The sequence below is a fragment of the Sus scrofa genome, chromosome 7 (genome assembly GCF_054392235.1).
Source record: "Sus scrofa isolate SSC_HxYL_T2T_F1_AM1 chromosome 7, Sscrofa_HxYL_maternal_Yorkshire_Landrace_v2.0, whole genome shotgun sequence".
Classification (NCBI taxonomy): Eukaryota; Metazoa; Chordata; class Mammalia; order Artiodactyla; family Suidae; genus Sus; species Sus scrofa.
Window position 1 is genome coordinate 13841139 of NC_139389.1, and position 13584 is coordinate 13854722.

The 13584-nt window shown below is 45.6% G+C and overlaps 1 protein-coding gene across 1 annotated transcript; it reads right to left on the bottom strand.

Moving 5' to 3' along the window:
- Nucleotides 1-8499: 8499 nt before the first annotated feature.
- On the bottom strand, nt 8500-9902 carry NHLRC1 (NHL repeat containing E3 ubiquitin protein ligase 1). Its single transcript, NM_001258302.1, is given in 1 exon segment — nt 8500-9902. A coding segment is annotated over 1 exon segment (1188 nt). The 5' UTR covers nt 9850-9902; the 3' UTR covers nt 8500-8661.
- Nucleotides 9903-13584: the final 3682 nt, after the last annotated feature.

A 13584-nucleotide genomic window follows, 5' to 3' on the forward strand; every position in this document is an offset into this window, starting at 1 on the left:
GAGTTTGACACCCTACTCAAGGAGCCACATCATTTTCTTCTATTGGGCAACTGAGCACAGACCGGAAATCAGCTCTGTGCAGCCTGGACATCCAGTGTAAAGCAAAGTCCTTATACCTGTGATGTTTGCTAAAAGCCTCTGCCTTGGACTCTCTTTAGGCTCCTTTTGATGAAAGTCACAGACGCCCAACTCAAACTTATTTAGGAGAACAGGGAACTTACCAGCTGGAGTAGCTACGACATCACGGTTACGTCTAGCTTTGGGAACAGAAAAATTGGAGGGACCCCAAAACTGGAGGGACCCCAAAACCGGAGGGAAGACACAGACATCATCTTCCGCAGTCTCTCAGCTCTGCTTTCTTTTCCATGAGCTTTGACGTCAGGCATGTTCCCTCCATGCGGGAGCAGAGATGGCTTCCTACAGGTCTAAGCTTCATAATCACTCTTATGCTTAAAAACAGAGGTACTGCCTTATCTTCAAATAGTTCAAACCAAATAATGATGGCTAAGAGTAACTGAACATTTACCACGTGTTCTAATACACAGGTATAAATTTTATGTAGGCCTCATAGCTCTGGAAAGTGAATGCTCCTAAATTTCCATTCTATGCACAAGGAAACTAAGGCTCAGAGAGATTAAATAGTTTGTCTACTCTTTGTGTGTGTGACCTGGTGCAAATTATTCAACTTCCCTGTGCCTCAGTTTCCTCCTCTGTAAAAATGTCATCAGTGACCATTTCCTAGGCTGCAGTGAGGATGAGATAAGGCTACATAAGAACTGAAGGATGGTACCCACCGTGGAGTCACTGCATCCACTGATAAGTACCATTTCCACTTGTTATTCTCTGGTCCTCTGCCACTTTCTCTGTAATGGTCCAAAGAAGATCAACCTCATGCATTCCACAGTCTCCAAGAGCATTAGGCAAAATAGAAGGCGTCACAGTGGGTCACAGCTATGGATGGAGAGAAGGAAGCCCAAAGCCGCAGTACTAAGGCAAAGTTGGGACCAAGATGAGGTATCCACGTTGGGATGATGGAACTGAGAGTAAGAGCAAAGTCAAGGCCACTGATTTCGCCTTGATGGGAGCCAGGAACAAGGCCTATGCCCTGGATGGCAGAGCCCCAGGCACCAGGCAGGAAAACCTTTAACGGCTCCCGCTGGGGCAGGAGCCAGCTTCAGAGCGTGCCAGCAGGACAGCTGCGGGGGGCAGGGGTGGGGAGCCCACTCTCCCCACGAGCGGGATGGCAATGAGTTAAGCTGGCTGGAAGAGAGAGCGTGGAACCCAAGCAAAGGTCACATCCTGACAGGAAGCCTTTCATTGATGGTAATTGCATGAAGAGATGGTGCTAAATAGTATTCATAAATTATTTGGCAAGTTTCACAACAAAGATAGGATCTTATAGACAATTTAACACATGCTCTGGCCAAAAAAAAAACCAAACAAATACACTTCTGAACTCAGTTGTGAAACAGCCCATCAAGTCAATTATTGAAGGCAGTTTCCATTGAAATGGGAGATTTTCTGGATAGGCTGACCTTGGGCTACATGCCTGGAGCCTAAACTATTCTAAGGCTCCATATTTCTCTGACGTTGTTCTTTGAAATTAGTCAGTGTCTCTGACCTCTTTTAACACATAGTTTCCAATTCATTACAAAGGGCTACCAGGTGGGAGTTCCCCTTGTGGCTCAGTGAGTTAAGAACCTGACTAGTCTCCGTGAGGACACACGTTCAATCCCTGCCCTTGCTCAGTGGGTCAAGGATCCAGCATTCACACAAGCTGTGGCACAGGTCATAGATGTGGCTTGGGCCAGTGTTGCCCTGGCTGTGGCATAGGCCTGCAGCTGCAGCTCCGATTCAACCCCTAGACAGGAAATTTCCATACGCTTGCAGGAGTGTCCATAAAAGAGGAAAAAAAAAAAAAAAAAAAAGCTACCAGGTAGAAACTTGCAATGGCTTTCTCTTGAATATTTCGCCTCTACTTGATCCCTTGGTGAGTGCACAGGAGAGATGCGTCCTGAGTTGTTGAAGTTGGGGGAGGATATCTCAGAGCCAGGATGTCTAGCAAGGTTTCAATGGAACAATAGGCATGGGCCGAGCATGATGTCAAGAGCACAGAGGAGACAGGAGGGCCCCTCCAACGACAGGCACCTCTCAATTAGGGAAGTATTTATGTCGGTTTGACTCCTCCTCTCATAAAATCTGTGGCTGCCACACTGATGGGAAAGGCCTAAACGTGGGAGAGGATCATGAAATATTTCACATGGAAAGGGTTTTATTGTAACAATAAATAAGCTTTGTTCAAAAAGGGCAACTTTTGACCCAGGCAGATAGTAATAAATTTTATACTGTGGTCTTTAGCTAAACGTAAAACTATCAACAAATACCCTCAGATGCTCAGATTTTTGTCTTCTTTATATGGCCCCAGAATCCCGAGTGGCTCTAGCTACAGAAAAAGAGATCTTGACGTCGGCACCACGGAGAATCAATGCCGGCTTGAACACAGCTGTTTACTTTTAGTTTGTTTTGGATGAAATGACCGGTATTTAGGACACTAATCAGTCTGGAATTCTAGGGTGACATCACCTCTTCCAAGGCCTTGAGCACAGACAGGCCTTCCTGAGCGCTGCCTGTTCTGGGCTGTGCTCTCCCAGTGATCTTATCCAGCTCCACACTGGATCACGAGTGCCGGAGGGACCTTCACACGTTGCTCAGCACAAAATGAGCATACAGGAACCATTCAGGGAATACATGCTTGCCAAGGGGGAAAAAAAAAATCAAAGAAATGTAAAAGTTATTTCCAAAATTGATAAACTTACCATTCTAATATGGTAAAGCAAGCCCCAACGTGCTCATCTTTCTACAGAAAACAACTATAAATTCTAGACACATACACACAAGAAATCTCCTGGGCCATAGATCTCACTGGTAAACTCTATCAAACATTTAAGAAAAAACAACATCAATGTCAAACGAATTCTCTCAGGAAACAAAGGAGGGAACATTTCCCAACTCGTTCAGTGAGGTCAGCACGACAGTGACTAAGATATTACCAAAGAAACCTCCCAGAGCTGATCGATTCTGCCCATGATCAGAATGCAGGGGGATAGCCTGTTTCACTTACACAGATCGTGCTTCTAGCAAATTTAGCAAATTCGTATAACGTGTTTCTTCCTGATTTGCCAGAGAAGAAAAATTACTGATTTTAAGATTTATGTCTTTAGTGTCCACCAGAGGGGTACTGGTACAATTTTATGGAAATGAACTCCAAAATGTAATGGAATTGGCTTTCTGGATCAATTTCAGCCTGTTGGGATTTATCCCTCGGTGGTTTGAAAATGCTAATAGATCGTTCAGCACAGGGAAGCATATGCAATATTTTGTAATAACCTATAAGGGAAAAGAGTCTGAAAAGGGATATGCACACACACACACACACCCATATATATACTGCAGAGCACAGTGCTATACGTATATAACTGAATCACGGTGCTGTACACCTGAAACAAACATGACATTGTAAATCAACTGTATTTCAGTTAAATAAGGAAAGTTCAGATGACCAGGAAAAAAAGAAAGAACATGGAAACAGATTGCATGGAGTTGTGTGTCTGGGAAGGAAGGTTGTGAGGTTAAAAGCCATCAGGAATTCCCCTCATGGCTCAGTGGTTAACGAATCTGACTGGGAACCATGAGGTTGCGGGTTCAATCCCTGGCCCTCCTCAGTGGGTTAAAGATCTGGCGTTGCTGTGGCTGTGGTGTAGGCCGGCAGCTACAGCTCCGATTCGACCCCTAGCCTGGGAACCTCCATAGGCTTCGGGAGCAGCCCTAGAAAAGGCAAAAAGACAAAAAAAAAAAATTTTTGGAGTTCCCGTCGTGGCGCAGTGGTTAACGAATCCGACTAGGAACCATGAGGTTGCGGGTTCGGTCCCTGCCCTTGCTCAGTGGGTTAACGATCCGGCGTTGCCGTGAGCTGTGGTGTAGGTTGCAGATGCGGCTCGGATCCCGCGTTGCTGTGGCTCTGGTGTAGGCTAGTGGCTACAGCTCCGATTGGACCCCTAGCCTGGGAACCTCCATATGCCGCGGGAGCAGCCCAAAGAAATAGCAAAAAGACAAAAAAAAAAAAAAAAAAAAAAAAAGCCATCAGAATGCAGACAGGGTAAGAGGGTGTACGTGACCGATGCCGGGAAAACTGGAGCAGGAGGCTTTGCTGATGCTGCCAGGGTCACTGTGCAAGGATCCAGGGACCATGCAGTGCACAGCCCTGCTGCTGACCTTTGATCTCACAGATTGGTAGGAGCCCTGCTCCCTTTGGACGGAGCAGCAACTTAGTGAAAGAAAAGATCCCGAGAACATACCCTCACCTAAACCTTCCTGGTAACAATGCAAACTTTGATCTGATTGAAAAGACTAGGAACTAAATCTGGGTCCGCTTAAATTTTACTCTACAAAGTTGAAGTACGATATTTTCTTTTTATAGACGAAGATATTCTCACTCTGAAAATTGAGACCTCGGCTTTACCTCAACAGTTACCTGTTTCTTCACGTTTTCCTTCTTCTCATCTGAGGATCTTGGGCTCTGTTCACAGCCAGAGCTAGTCACGTGGGCCTGCGAACTGCAGAGGCTGGGAAAGCGGAGAGCAGAGGCATCAGGCAGTGACTATCACTCCTTCTCTGCCATGAAGCTCTGGCTTCCCATGTTTTACGATCCCCAAAATTGGCCTTCAGCTGAGTGCCACTAAAATTTCCTTTACAGAAGAGCTTACAATCTGTGTGACGCATTTTCTGTCTTAGAAAATTTGGATCTATGAAGTGATTTCTAGGAATACTACTTCCACGGCGAAGAGACAACTCGATTCAAAGGGAGGATGGTTAGCAGTAGTTTTCTCTAATTAAAAGAGATTAAATAGCTCTATGCTTATCTATGTTTTCTGATTCTATAATGAGCATATGTTACTCCTCCAATTTAAGATGCCTAAATGTTCATCAACAGAGGAATGGATAAAGAAGATGTGGTACCTATACACAATGGAATATTACTCAGCCATAAAAAAGACTGAAATGCCATTTGCAGAAACATGGATGACCCCAGAGATTTTCATACCAAGGGAATTAAGTCAGACAGAGAAAGACAAATATCATATGGTATCATGCATATATGGAATCTAAAAAGAATTATACAAATGAACTTATTTACAAAACAGAAAAAGACTCACAGACATAGAAAACAAACATCATTATCAAAGAGGAAAGTAGGGAGTAAGAGATAAATTAGGAGCTTGAAAATAGCAAATACATACCACTATATATATAAGACAGATAAGCAACAAGGACCTCTTGTATAGCACAGGGAACTATATTCAACATTTTGTAATAAGCCATAATAGAAAAGAACCTAAAAAAGAATATACCTAACATACATACCTGGATTACTTTGCTGTACATCTGAGACTGACACAGCATTGTAAACCAACTATACCTCAATTTAAATAAATTAGGCAACCCAAAACAAATAAAAGACTCTAATTGAATTTCCTCACTCCTTTTTGGGAAAATCTGTTCATCCCAGGCCAATTTGTTGGCCTATTTCCTGGTCCAGAGAATATATTTGATGAAACATTGATGGACAGGCTGTTTCTCAATTGGGGGCGCACTCCTATCCAATCAGCTTTCGGACGGGGACCAGGCAGTAGAAACTATGGTGGCTGAGGTCTAGCCCATCAGCAGGGCCTGTGGGAGGGGCGGGTTTTCCTTAGAAAACCAGGATTTTTTAGCACAGCAGTTGTAGTGAGTCTTGGCAGCTCCCTATCTTATTTTCCACATATTCTTCAAGAAAACAGTTCATCTCCTTACTACAGGATGTGCCACCACAGGGACCATGGTGCATTAGCCACCAAGTCTACACCTCTTCTTTCGGTGGCAGGTGAAGGAGGATTAAGTCACCGATGGGTCTTCCTCATTTTTCTGAAGTATAAGGAAAACTGCTGCTTTCTCCAAAGGCGCATAATTCATTTTCACTGGGACCTGCCCCCTACGTACCAGGAAAGATCTAGACAAGGCACAAACAAAATGGTGATGCTTTGGGTTCTGGGATCCAGAGTGTAACTTGTTAAGAGGGAAGACTGATGACTCTGAACCAAAGTCCTTAGAAAAGACCATGGAAAAGGACTGAGAAAATCAAGTCCAGGTGGCAAACCCAGAGGGCAGAACAAAGTCAAAAACAGACAATCCAGGGGTCAGGAATCGGGCAAAACTAGAGCAGACGGGAGGTGAGATGAGCACTGCTGAGTGTGCTTTGTTTGCTTCGATGGGTTTGCCAGGTGGCTCGTGCGCAGCGCTGGTCTAAAGGCGTGTGATTGAGGGGGACTTGCAGGAAAAGCCCGTTCCTTCTCCTTCTCCAGCTACCCCTGGCTAAGTTCTTTGGGCTCCAGTCTCTGGAGAGTCATTCCAACTTCCTCTATCACCTTGGACCTTTTACCGTGATTATTTTCTCCTGCCCATCTCAGATGCTCCAATTCCTTCAATAGCCTGGAGTTGAGTGGGACAGGACTGGAGTCCTTTAACCAGCTTGCCTCAAAGAACACAGTCTGAAAGAGGAATTTAGCCTCTGCCTTGCAGGCTAGTGAACCTGTTCCCTCAGCACGGGCATGCTTGGGGACTGAGCACCGCAAGGCTGGGGCTTCCCCAGGAAACCCTGCTCCAGAGTTAACGCCATTCCTGGAAAGAGCTGCTTTCTCTAGGCTGCACATCCTGCCCATCCGCTCCCGAGCCTGACCATCTACCAAGCAGAGGTAGCCCTTAACAAGGTCCCTTACCACCTCCCTGCCTCGCTCCCACGGCCTCTCAGGAACTCACACCCCTTTCTTCCCGTTGGGTAATCCACGCAGGAACAAGTGCTCTTTGCACACGTGCCACACATTCCACACCTGGCCTGAAAAAGACACATGCATGGCTCTATAAGCCAACCGGACACCAGGGATCATTCCAAAGAGGAGAAAGTCCCTTGATCGGCTCAACTGACCCTGAGGCCATTAAAACGTCATCACTCCCAAGGAAAATGTTTTTAAGGTCAATCCATGGTTGCCCTACTCACAAATGATCAAGTCTCAATGCGAATCCCCACCTGAGACAGTTTTTCTTGCTACAGGACTCAGAACACCTGTGAAGTCACTGACCTAAGGGCGATTTCTAAGGGTGGGAGGAGCGTGGGGGGCTGGGAGCTGTTCCCAGAGTCCCTACTGGAATCCACTTACAAATAGTGGTCACTTCACTCTTACTACTGCTACGCGATGGGAGCACTGAAGCAAGATGGGCTTCTGTGGACTGGCACGGGAGCCAAGCCCTCTCTTTTGGCGCCAAAGGACAAACTACAATCTGAGTCATAATTTGGGGGCTGTTTCTAGTATGTACCTGATATCTATTAAAATTCTTCGTAAAATAGGATCCTATTGTTGATAAAGCGTTGGCTCCCACCTAAAGCAAACTCTCACCTTTCAAAACCGGTCTTTTCTCCCCAAGAAAGTTTTTGCTGCTGCTTCTGAGGTGCCGGTTTTTTGGTGCTATTCCAACAGCCCTAAACACTGAGATGTTTACACTAGCTAAACACACACAATTTATAAAGAACCAGCCACTTCACTTGAAATTTCTACCTATCCTCTTGATCAATTGCAAGCATTATCTTGGTCAAGGCTATACTTCAATTCGAGAAGTATTTAAATGTTTACCAGTGGCCTAAAAGCTGACTGGGAATCAAGGGAACTGAGTACTCAAGTTTGCAACACATGGGACAGAGTTAATTAAACTGGACTGAGAAACACCCCATCACAAAAGTGTCTCAGGTTACCAGTGATCATAACAAGGCAGGCAAATCATTTCTGCCATGAATTGACTATGGTGACTTATCTCTTAAACAACATCAACAGGAATATCATCCAGCCCCCAAACACTGGTAGGTTTAGAATGTTCTGCAGGAGTTTAGAACTTATGTCAACACAGGCCTTTCTCGACCAACCCAGTTGATTGAGTGGAGGAGCTACAGGCACTAAGAAAACTTACATCTTTTGAAAAAGCAATTTCCATTTTTCTTACTCAAGTAACTCTGGCTTCACAGTGACTCTCTCTAATGTGCCGTCAAAGAAACGGCAGGTTGAAAAATCTGAGGTCCACCACAAAATCCTTTTCTCTTGAACTCTCTCTAGTCTTTCTCTGTGCCTCTAACTAAATAGCTACTTGTAGTGTATGCACAGCAACAATATACAATCTCAATTCCCCCCCCCACATCTGTTATCTTATTTAAGAGCAAGCAGATTTGCAGTCAGAATTGAGTTCCAATTGTGACTGTCTTAGTGAGTAAATGTGACCTTGAGTAAATCACTTAAGCTCTGTGGGTCTAAGTTTTCTCATCTCTAAAATGGGATTCATAATAGAAATTACCATAAACTTAAATGAGCTAATATTTGCAAATTTCTTAGCACATGAAGTACATAATCAATAAATGGTAGATTTAATTAACATTCTTTAATAATTGCCTTAACCTCTGTAAGGCTACCAGAAATTGTAATTATCTCTGTTGGACAGATTAAGTAACTTATCCAGGGTTAAGCAACCAAAAGTGGCAGCTCTAGGGCTTCTGATGCCAGGCCCTGGGGCCCCCACCACTCCCCATCACCCCCAGTCAACCTTATAGATTTTTATAGAATGCGCTGCACTGTCCAGCACAAGAAGAGAATTTTCCTTGGTGAAGGTCAGTGCCACAGGATGGGAAAGGCCCTGGGTGATGATGGGCTTCAGGACTGGAAACTCCTCGGGTTTTCCTAAGCATAGGACAGCCTGACTAGAAGTATCAGCAACAATCACATTTCCCTGGTGATCAAAGGTCACAGCCGAGGCAGTTATTTCGGAGGAGAAAAAGAGGCTCAGCCCAAAGGCATCCACTTGGCCGATGAGCTGCATACTTGTACTGAACACCTTCACCATGGTGCTGCAGGTTCCGGTTCCCCGAGCCCGGGGGTGCTCTAGGACCGCGATGGCCCCCGTGAGCCAGGACACGGCCACCCCCCTGGGTTGGTGCAGGTGAGCTTGCAACCGTTCAGTTCTCCGAAGGACTCCTTCTGGAAAGTCGATTTCCAGGAGGTGCAGGGCCCCTGCCTCTGCGTCAGTTACCAAGACCCCATTCTGAGGGGTGATCTCCACACCCCAAGGCAAGGAGAACTGGCCTCCAATAACAAGCTTGATCTGGCCAAAAAAGTCAAACACTTTGATGGAGCGGTCGCCAGCGTCGGTGACAACCACATGGCAGTCGTTGGTGACAGTGACGTCAAGTGGGTACCTAATGTCCTGAGCAGCGTCCCCCTTCTCTCCAAATTGATGGACACATCCTCCCGCGGAGTCAAAGATCTTGACCCGCCTCTTGCCGTCGTGCACCACCACGACCCGTCCTGTCTTGGGACACAGCGCCAGCCCTGTGGGGTTGACCAAGGTCCCCCAGCCGCCGAAGGCGTAGTGGCAGGTGAGGGTCCCTGGGGAGGAGGGGGCGACGCGGGGGGCTGCGGGCGCCGGACGAAGCGCGGAGCCCAGGAGCTCCAGGAGGTGCAGCACGGGCAGGCAGTCGCTGGTGTCGCAGCCCCGGCAGGCTCGCCGGCAGAAGGGGCACTCGAGGGCCAGCGTCCGCGGATGCGCCAGAGCAGCCACGCAGGCCAGGCAGACCACGTGGCCGCAGGGCAGGTTGCGCGGGCGCCGCTGCTGGCGGTGGCCAAACCGCTCAAAGCACACTTTGCACTCGAGCAGGCTGATCTCCGCCTCGCGCATCAGCTCCCGCAGAGCCAACCCGCTCCCGGAGGCCTCGGCACCCATTTGCCGTGCCCCGGGCGCCGCGCCGCCCAGCCGGCCAGCAGACGGAGCCGCACGCTGCCCCCACGCCGCCCTGGGTCACGGTCACGGGTCACGGGGCGGAGCGCTGGACCTGACGTCCGCGGCTGCAGGCAGCTCGGCCGAGACCTGCTGCCCCCTGGTGGGCGCGCGCCGAACTGTATCCTGAGGGCCTGACGGTGGGTACTTATAGCCTGCATCCACAGCGTGTAGTCAAACCTGTAATTTTCAACAGCCATGGACGGATTCTCTTCACTTTACACTTGAGGGAACACACCTATTGAGGACAAGCGGGTTGCTCTTTATCATCCAGATTTTTCTAGTAAAAACTAGATTTTACCCTAGTTTCCCCGCTGCGGTTTCCCATTGGCGATGCTGTGTGCTGGGGCTGCCCAGGCAAGAAACCTGGTCTCAGGGTTCCCGATGCTTACCTGACTGGGAATACACAGACGCACAAGGGAACTTAAAACCCAAGGGGATGAGGCAGGGACGCATACTTCTTTGAGGTCTTCTATTACTCTTCTAGTAAAGTAGAGGCTTAACGCATACTTGTAAAATGAATTTATGTACTAAGGAAGGAATATTATAAGACAATACCTGAAATCTACTAGGTGAATTTGTGTCTGAGGCTGGAACCAGGTTGGGCATATCCTCCAGAAAAATTGATATAAAATAAAAAAAGCTGTTAATCATAATTACTATCAAATTTATTCCATGCCTTGCCCTCTTTTAAGTGGTTTCCACAGGTTATGACAATCCTACAACGTATTTTCATCACCCCTTTTCTACAGTAGTTTGTAGAGGTTGAGTTTCTTGCCCAGGGTCACATGGCTAGAAAGTGGCCAGGCTAGGATTTGAAGCCAGACAGTTTACCTCGAATAGCTCAAGCACTATTGAAAAGAAAGAAAAAGGAACTGGGGGAATCAGGCTCGCTGACCTCAGACTCTACTACAAAGCTACAGTCCTCAAAACAGTATGGTACTGACACAAAACCAGAAATATAGATCAATGGAACACGGCAGAAGGCCCAGAAATAAACCCAAGCAGCTCTGGTCAACTAATCTATGACAAAGGAGGCAAGAACATACACTGGAGGAAAGATAGTCTCTTCAATAAACCACGCTGGGAAAACTGGACAACCACATGTAAGAGAATGAAATTAGAACACTTTCTTTTCTTTTCTTTTTTTTTTTGTCTTTTTTTTTAGCTATTTCTTGGGCCGCTCCCACGGCATATGGAGGTTCCCAGGCTAGGGGTCAAATCGGAGCTGTAGCCACCGGCCTACGCCAGAGCCACAGCAACGCGGGATCCGAGCCGCGTCTGCAGTCTACACCACAGCTCACAGCAACGCCAGATCGTTAACCCACTGAGCAAGGGCAGGGACCAAACCCGCAACCTCATGGTTCCTAGTCGGATTCATTAACCACTGCGCCACGACGGGAACTCCTAGAACACTTTCTAACACCACATACACAAAAAATAAGCTCAAAATGGATTGAAGCCAGACCATTTAACTGCAGAGGCCACACTCTTAACTATTCCAGTCATTTTCAAACTTGGTTGCACATGGTTAACACCTAGATCTCATTCCCCTCAAACTAATTTGTCCAGGGCATGGTCTGGGTAGCTGGGGTTTTCAAAAGCTCCCTAGGGCGTTACCATGTGTAGCCAGGTTTGAAAACCCCTGTGATACCGCAGCCCCTCAAATGACATCAGATTCCATTCTATCAACCTCAGTCAACATGGAAAGCACAGAGTACCTACCATAGGTACCAGAATATTCAGAAAAGTTAGGATGACCCCTCTCAGGAATCAAGGCGGTACAAGCTCTCACTTTCAGGAGTCTTCTTCTCAATGTCTCACATGAACATTATTTCTGGCAAAACCACACACTGGATCATTCCTCCTCATTTAAAGATAATTACTGTATTTACTAACCTTTGGTTGCTAGACTTCTGAGACAACAGGGGATTTTTATCCCATTAAATTCCTTAGAGGAAGTTTAGTGTAAGACAAGAAAGAACATTTTCTTATCCAGTGTTACAGGATTCAAGGATGATCTGTGTATTGGGACACCATAACCAACCTAATATAATTTCAGGCTAAAATATATTTTCATTCCAAACAGAAATTACTTTCTGAACATTCAGGGAATCTAAATTCCATCTAAAAATGGAATATTTTTAGAATTAGTGTCAACTAATATAAATATGAGAAATACATAGTTAAATTTTTTTAGTAGACACATTTTATTTTATTTTTTTTTAGGGTCGCACCTGCAGCATATGGAGGTTCCCAGCCTAAGGGTTGAATTGGAGCTGTAGTTGTTGGCCTACGCCACAGCCACAGCAACATGGGATCCGAGTTGCATGTGTGACCTACACCACAGCTCATGGCAATGCCAGATCCTTAACCCACCGAGTGAGGCCAGGGACTGAACCTGTGTCCTCTTGGATGCTAGTCAGATTCATTTCCACTGAGCCATGATGGGAACTCCAGTTGACACATTTTAAAAAGTAAAAAGAAAGGAGTAAAATGAATGAAATTGCATATTTTATTTAATTGAAAATATCTAAAATAATCTCCTTATGACATGTAATCACTATAAAAATTGAGATATTTTACACTCTCTTTTTTTAGTACTAAGTCCAGTGTGTATTTTAAACCCACAGCACATCCTAACTCAGCTCAGTGTCCACACAGCTGGTGGTTACTGTGTGGAACAGCTACAGATCTAGACCATGTATGTGAGATATATTCTCAAGATGATTTTCAGACAGATTTCATTGATATTTGACTTGCTTCTAACTTGTCTATGTTCCAACATCATTTTAAAATGGGTTGAGGATTTGGCATTGTCAATGCTGAGGCTCTGGTTAGAGCTGTGGGACAGGTTTGATCCCTGGATGGGAACTTCCAGAAGCTGCGGACACAGCCGTAAATAATAAATCTTAATAAAACGAATCCAAAGAGCCCCAACTCATTGCTTCCACCCACCCCTTGAACACTGTGCCAGCCTGAGTGTAACTCTCAGGGATGCTCTGCCTAGTGAGTACCTTCTTCTTCTTGATTCTTTGCTGCCCCCATGAGGCAACCAGTAGTACTGCACCAAGAGGCTACAGATGCTTACAGAGGTGAACCAGACAAATTTGTAATAAATCTGACTCATTTAAGAATGTTCAGGCTTTCCCAATGACACAAAGCTTCAGAAAGATAAGACTATCACTTAAAAAAGATTAAATTAGGGAGGCAAAAACCTGCCAAACACAGAGAAAAGACTTCTTTAAAATTTTTATTTTTAGTTTGGGAAAAAATATTTTGTTCCGTAGAGATTGGTTAATTTTGTTAATTTTAAAATTTGTTTCTTCATTCTGTCACATATAAAATTACATAAGGAGAAAAAAATGTGAAAAGGGGTTCTATGGTTGAGTATAATATGAGGGCTTATAGTAAAAGTTAATGTTTTATATAATGTCTTGGACCACTGTCTTTTCCCCTGAGCTGATTAAAGTGTTAGATTTCTTCAGTGGGTCTAAATTTCATAAAGAATGCCAATTTTTCTAGGTCTATGACATTTCTTTAAGGTATATGTATTACATTTCTCTCTCTCTTTTTTTTCCTTGCTTTTTAAAGGGGGCCACACCCCAGCATATGGAGGTTCCCAGGCTAGAGGTCTCATCGGAGCTACAGCTGCCAGCCTATGCCAGAGCTGCAGCAACA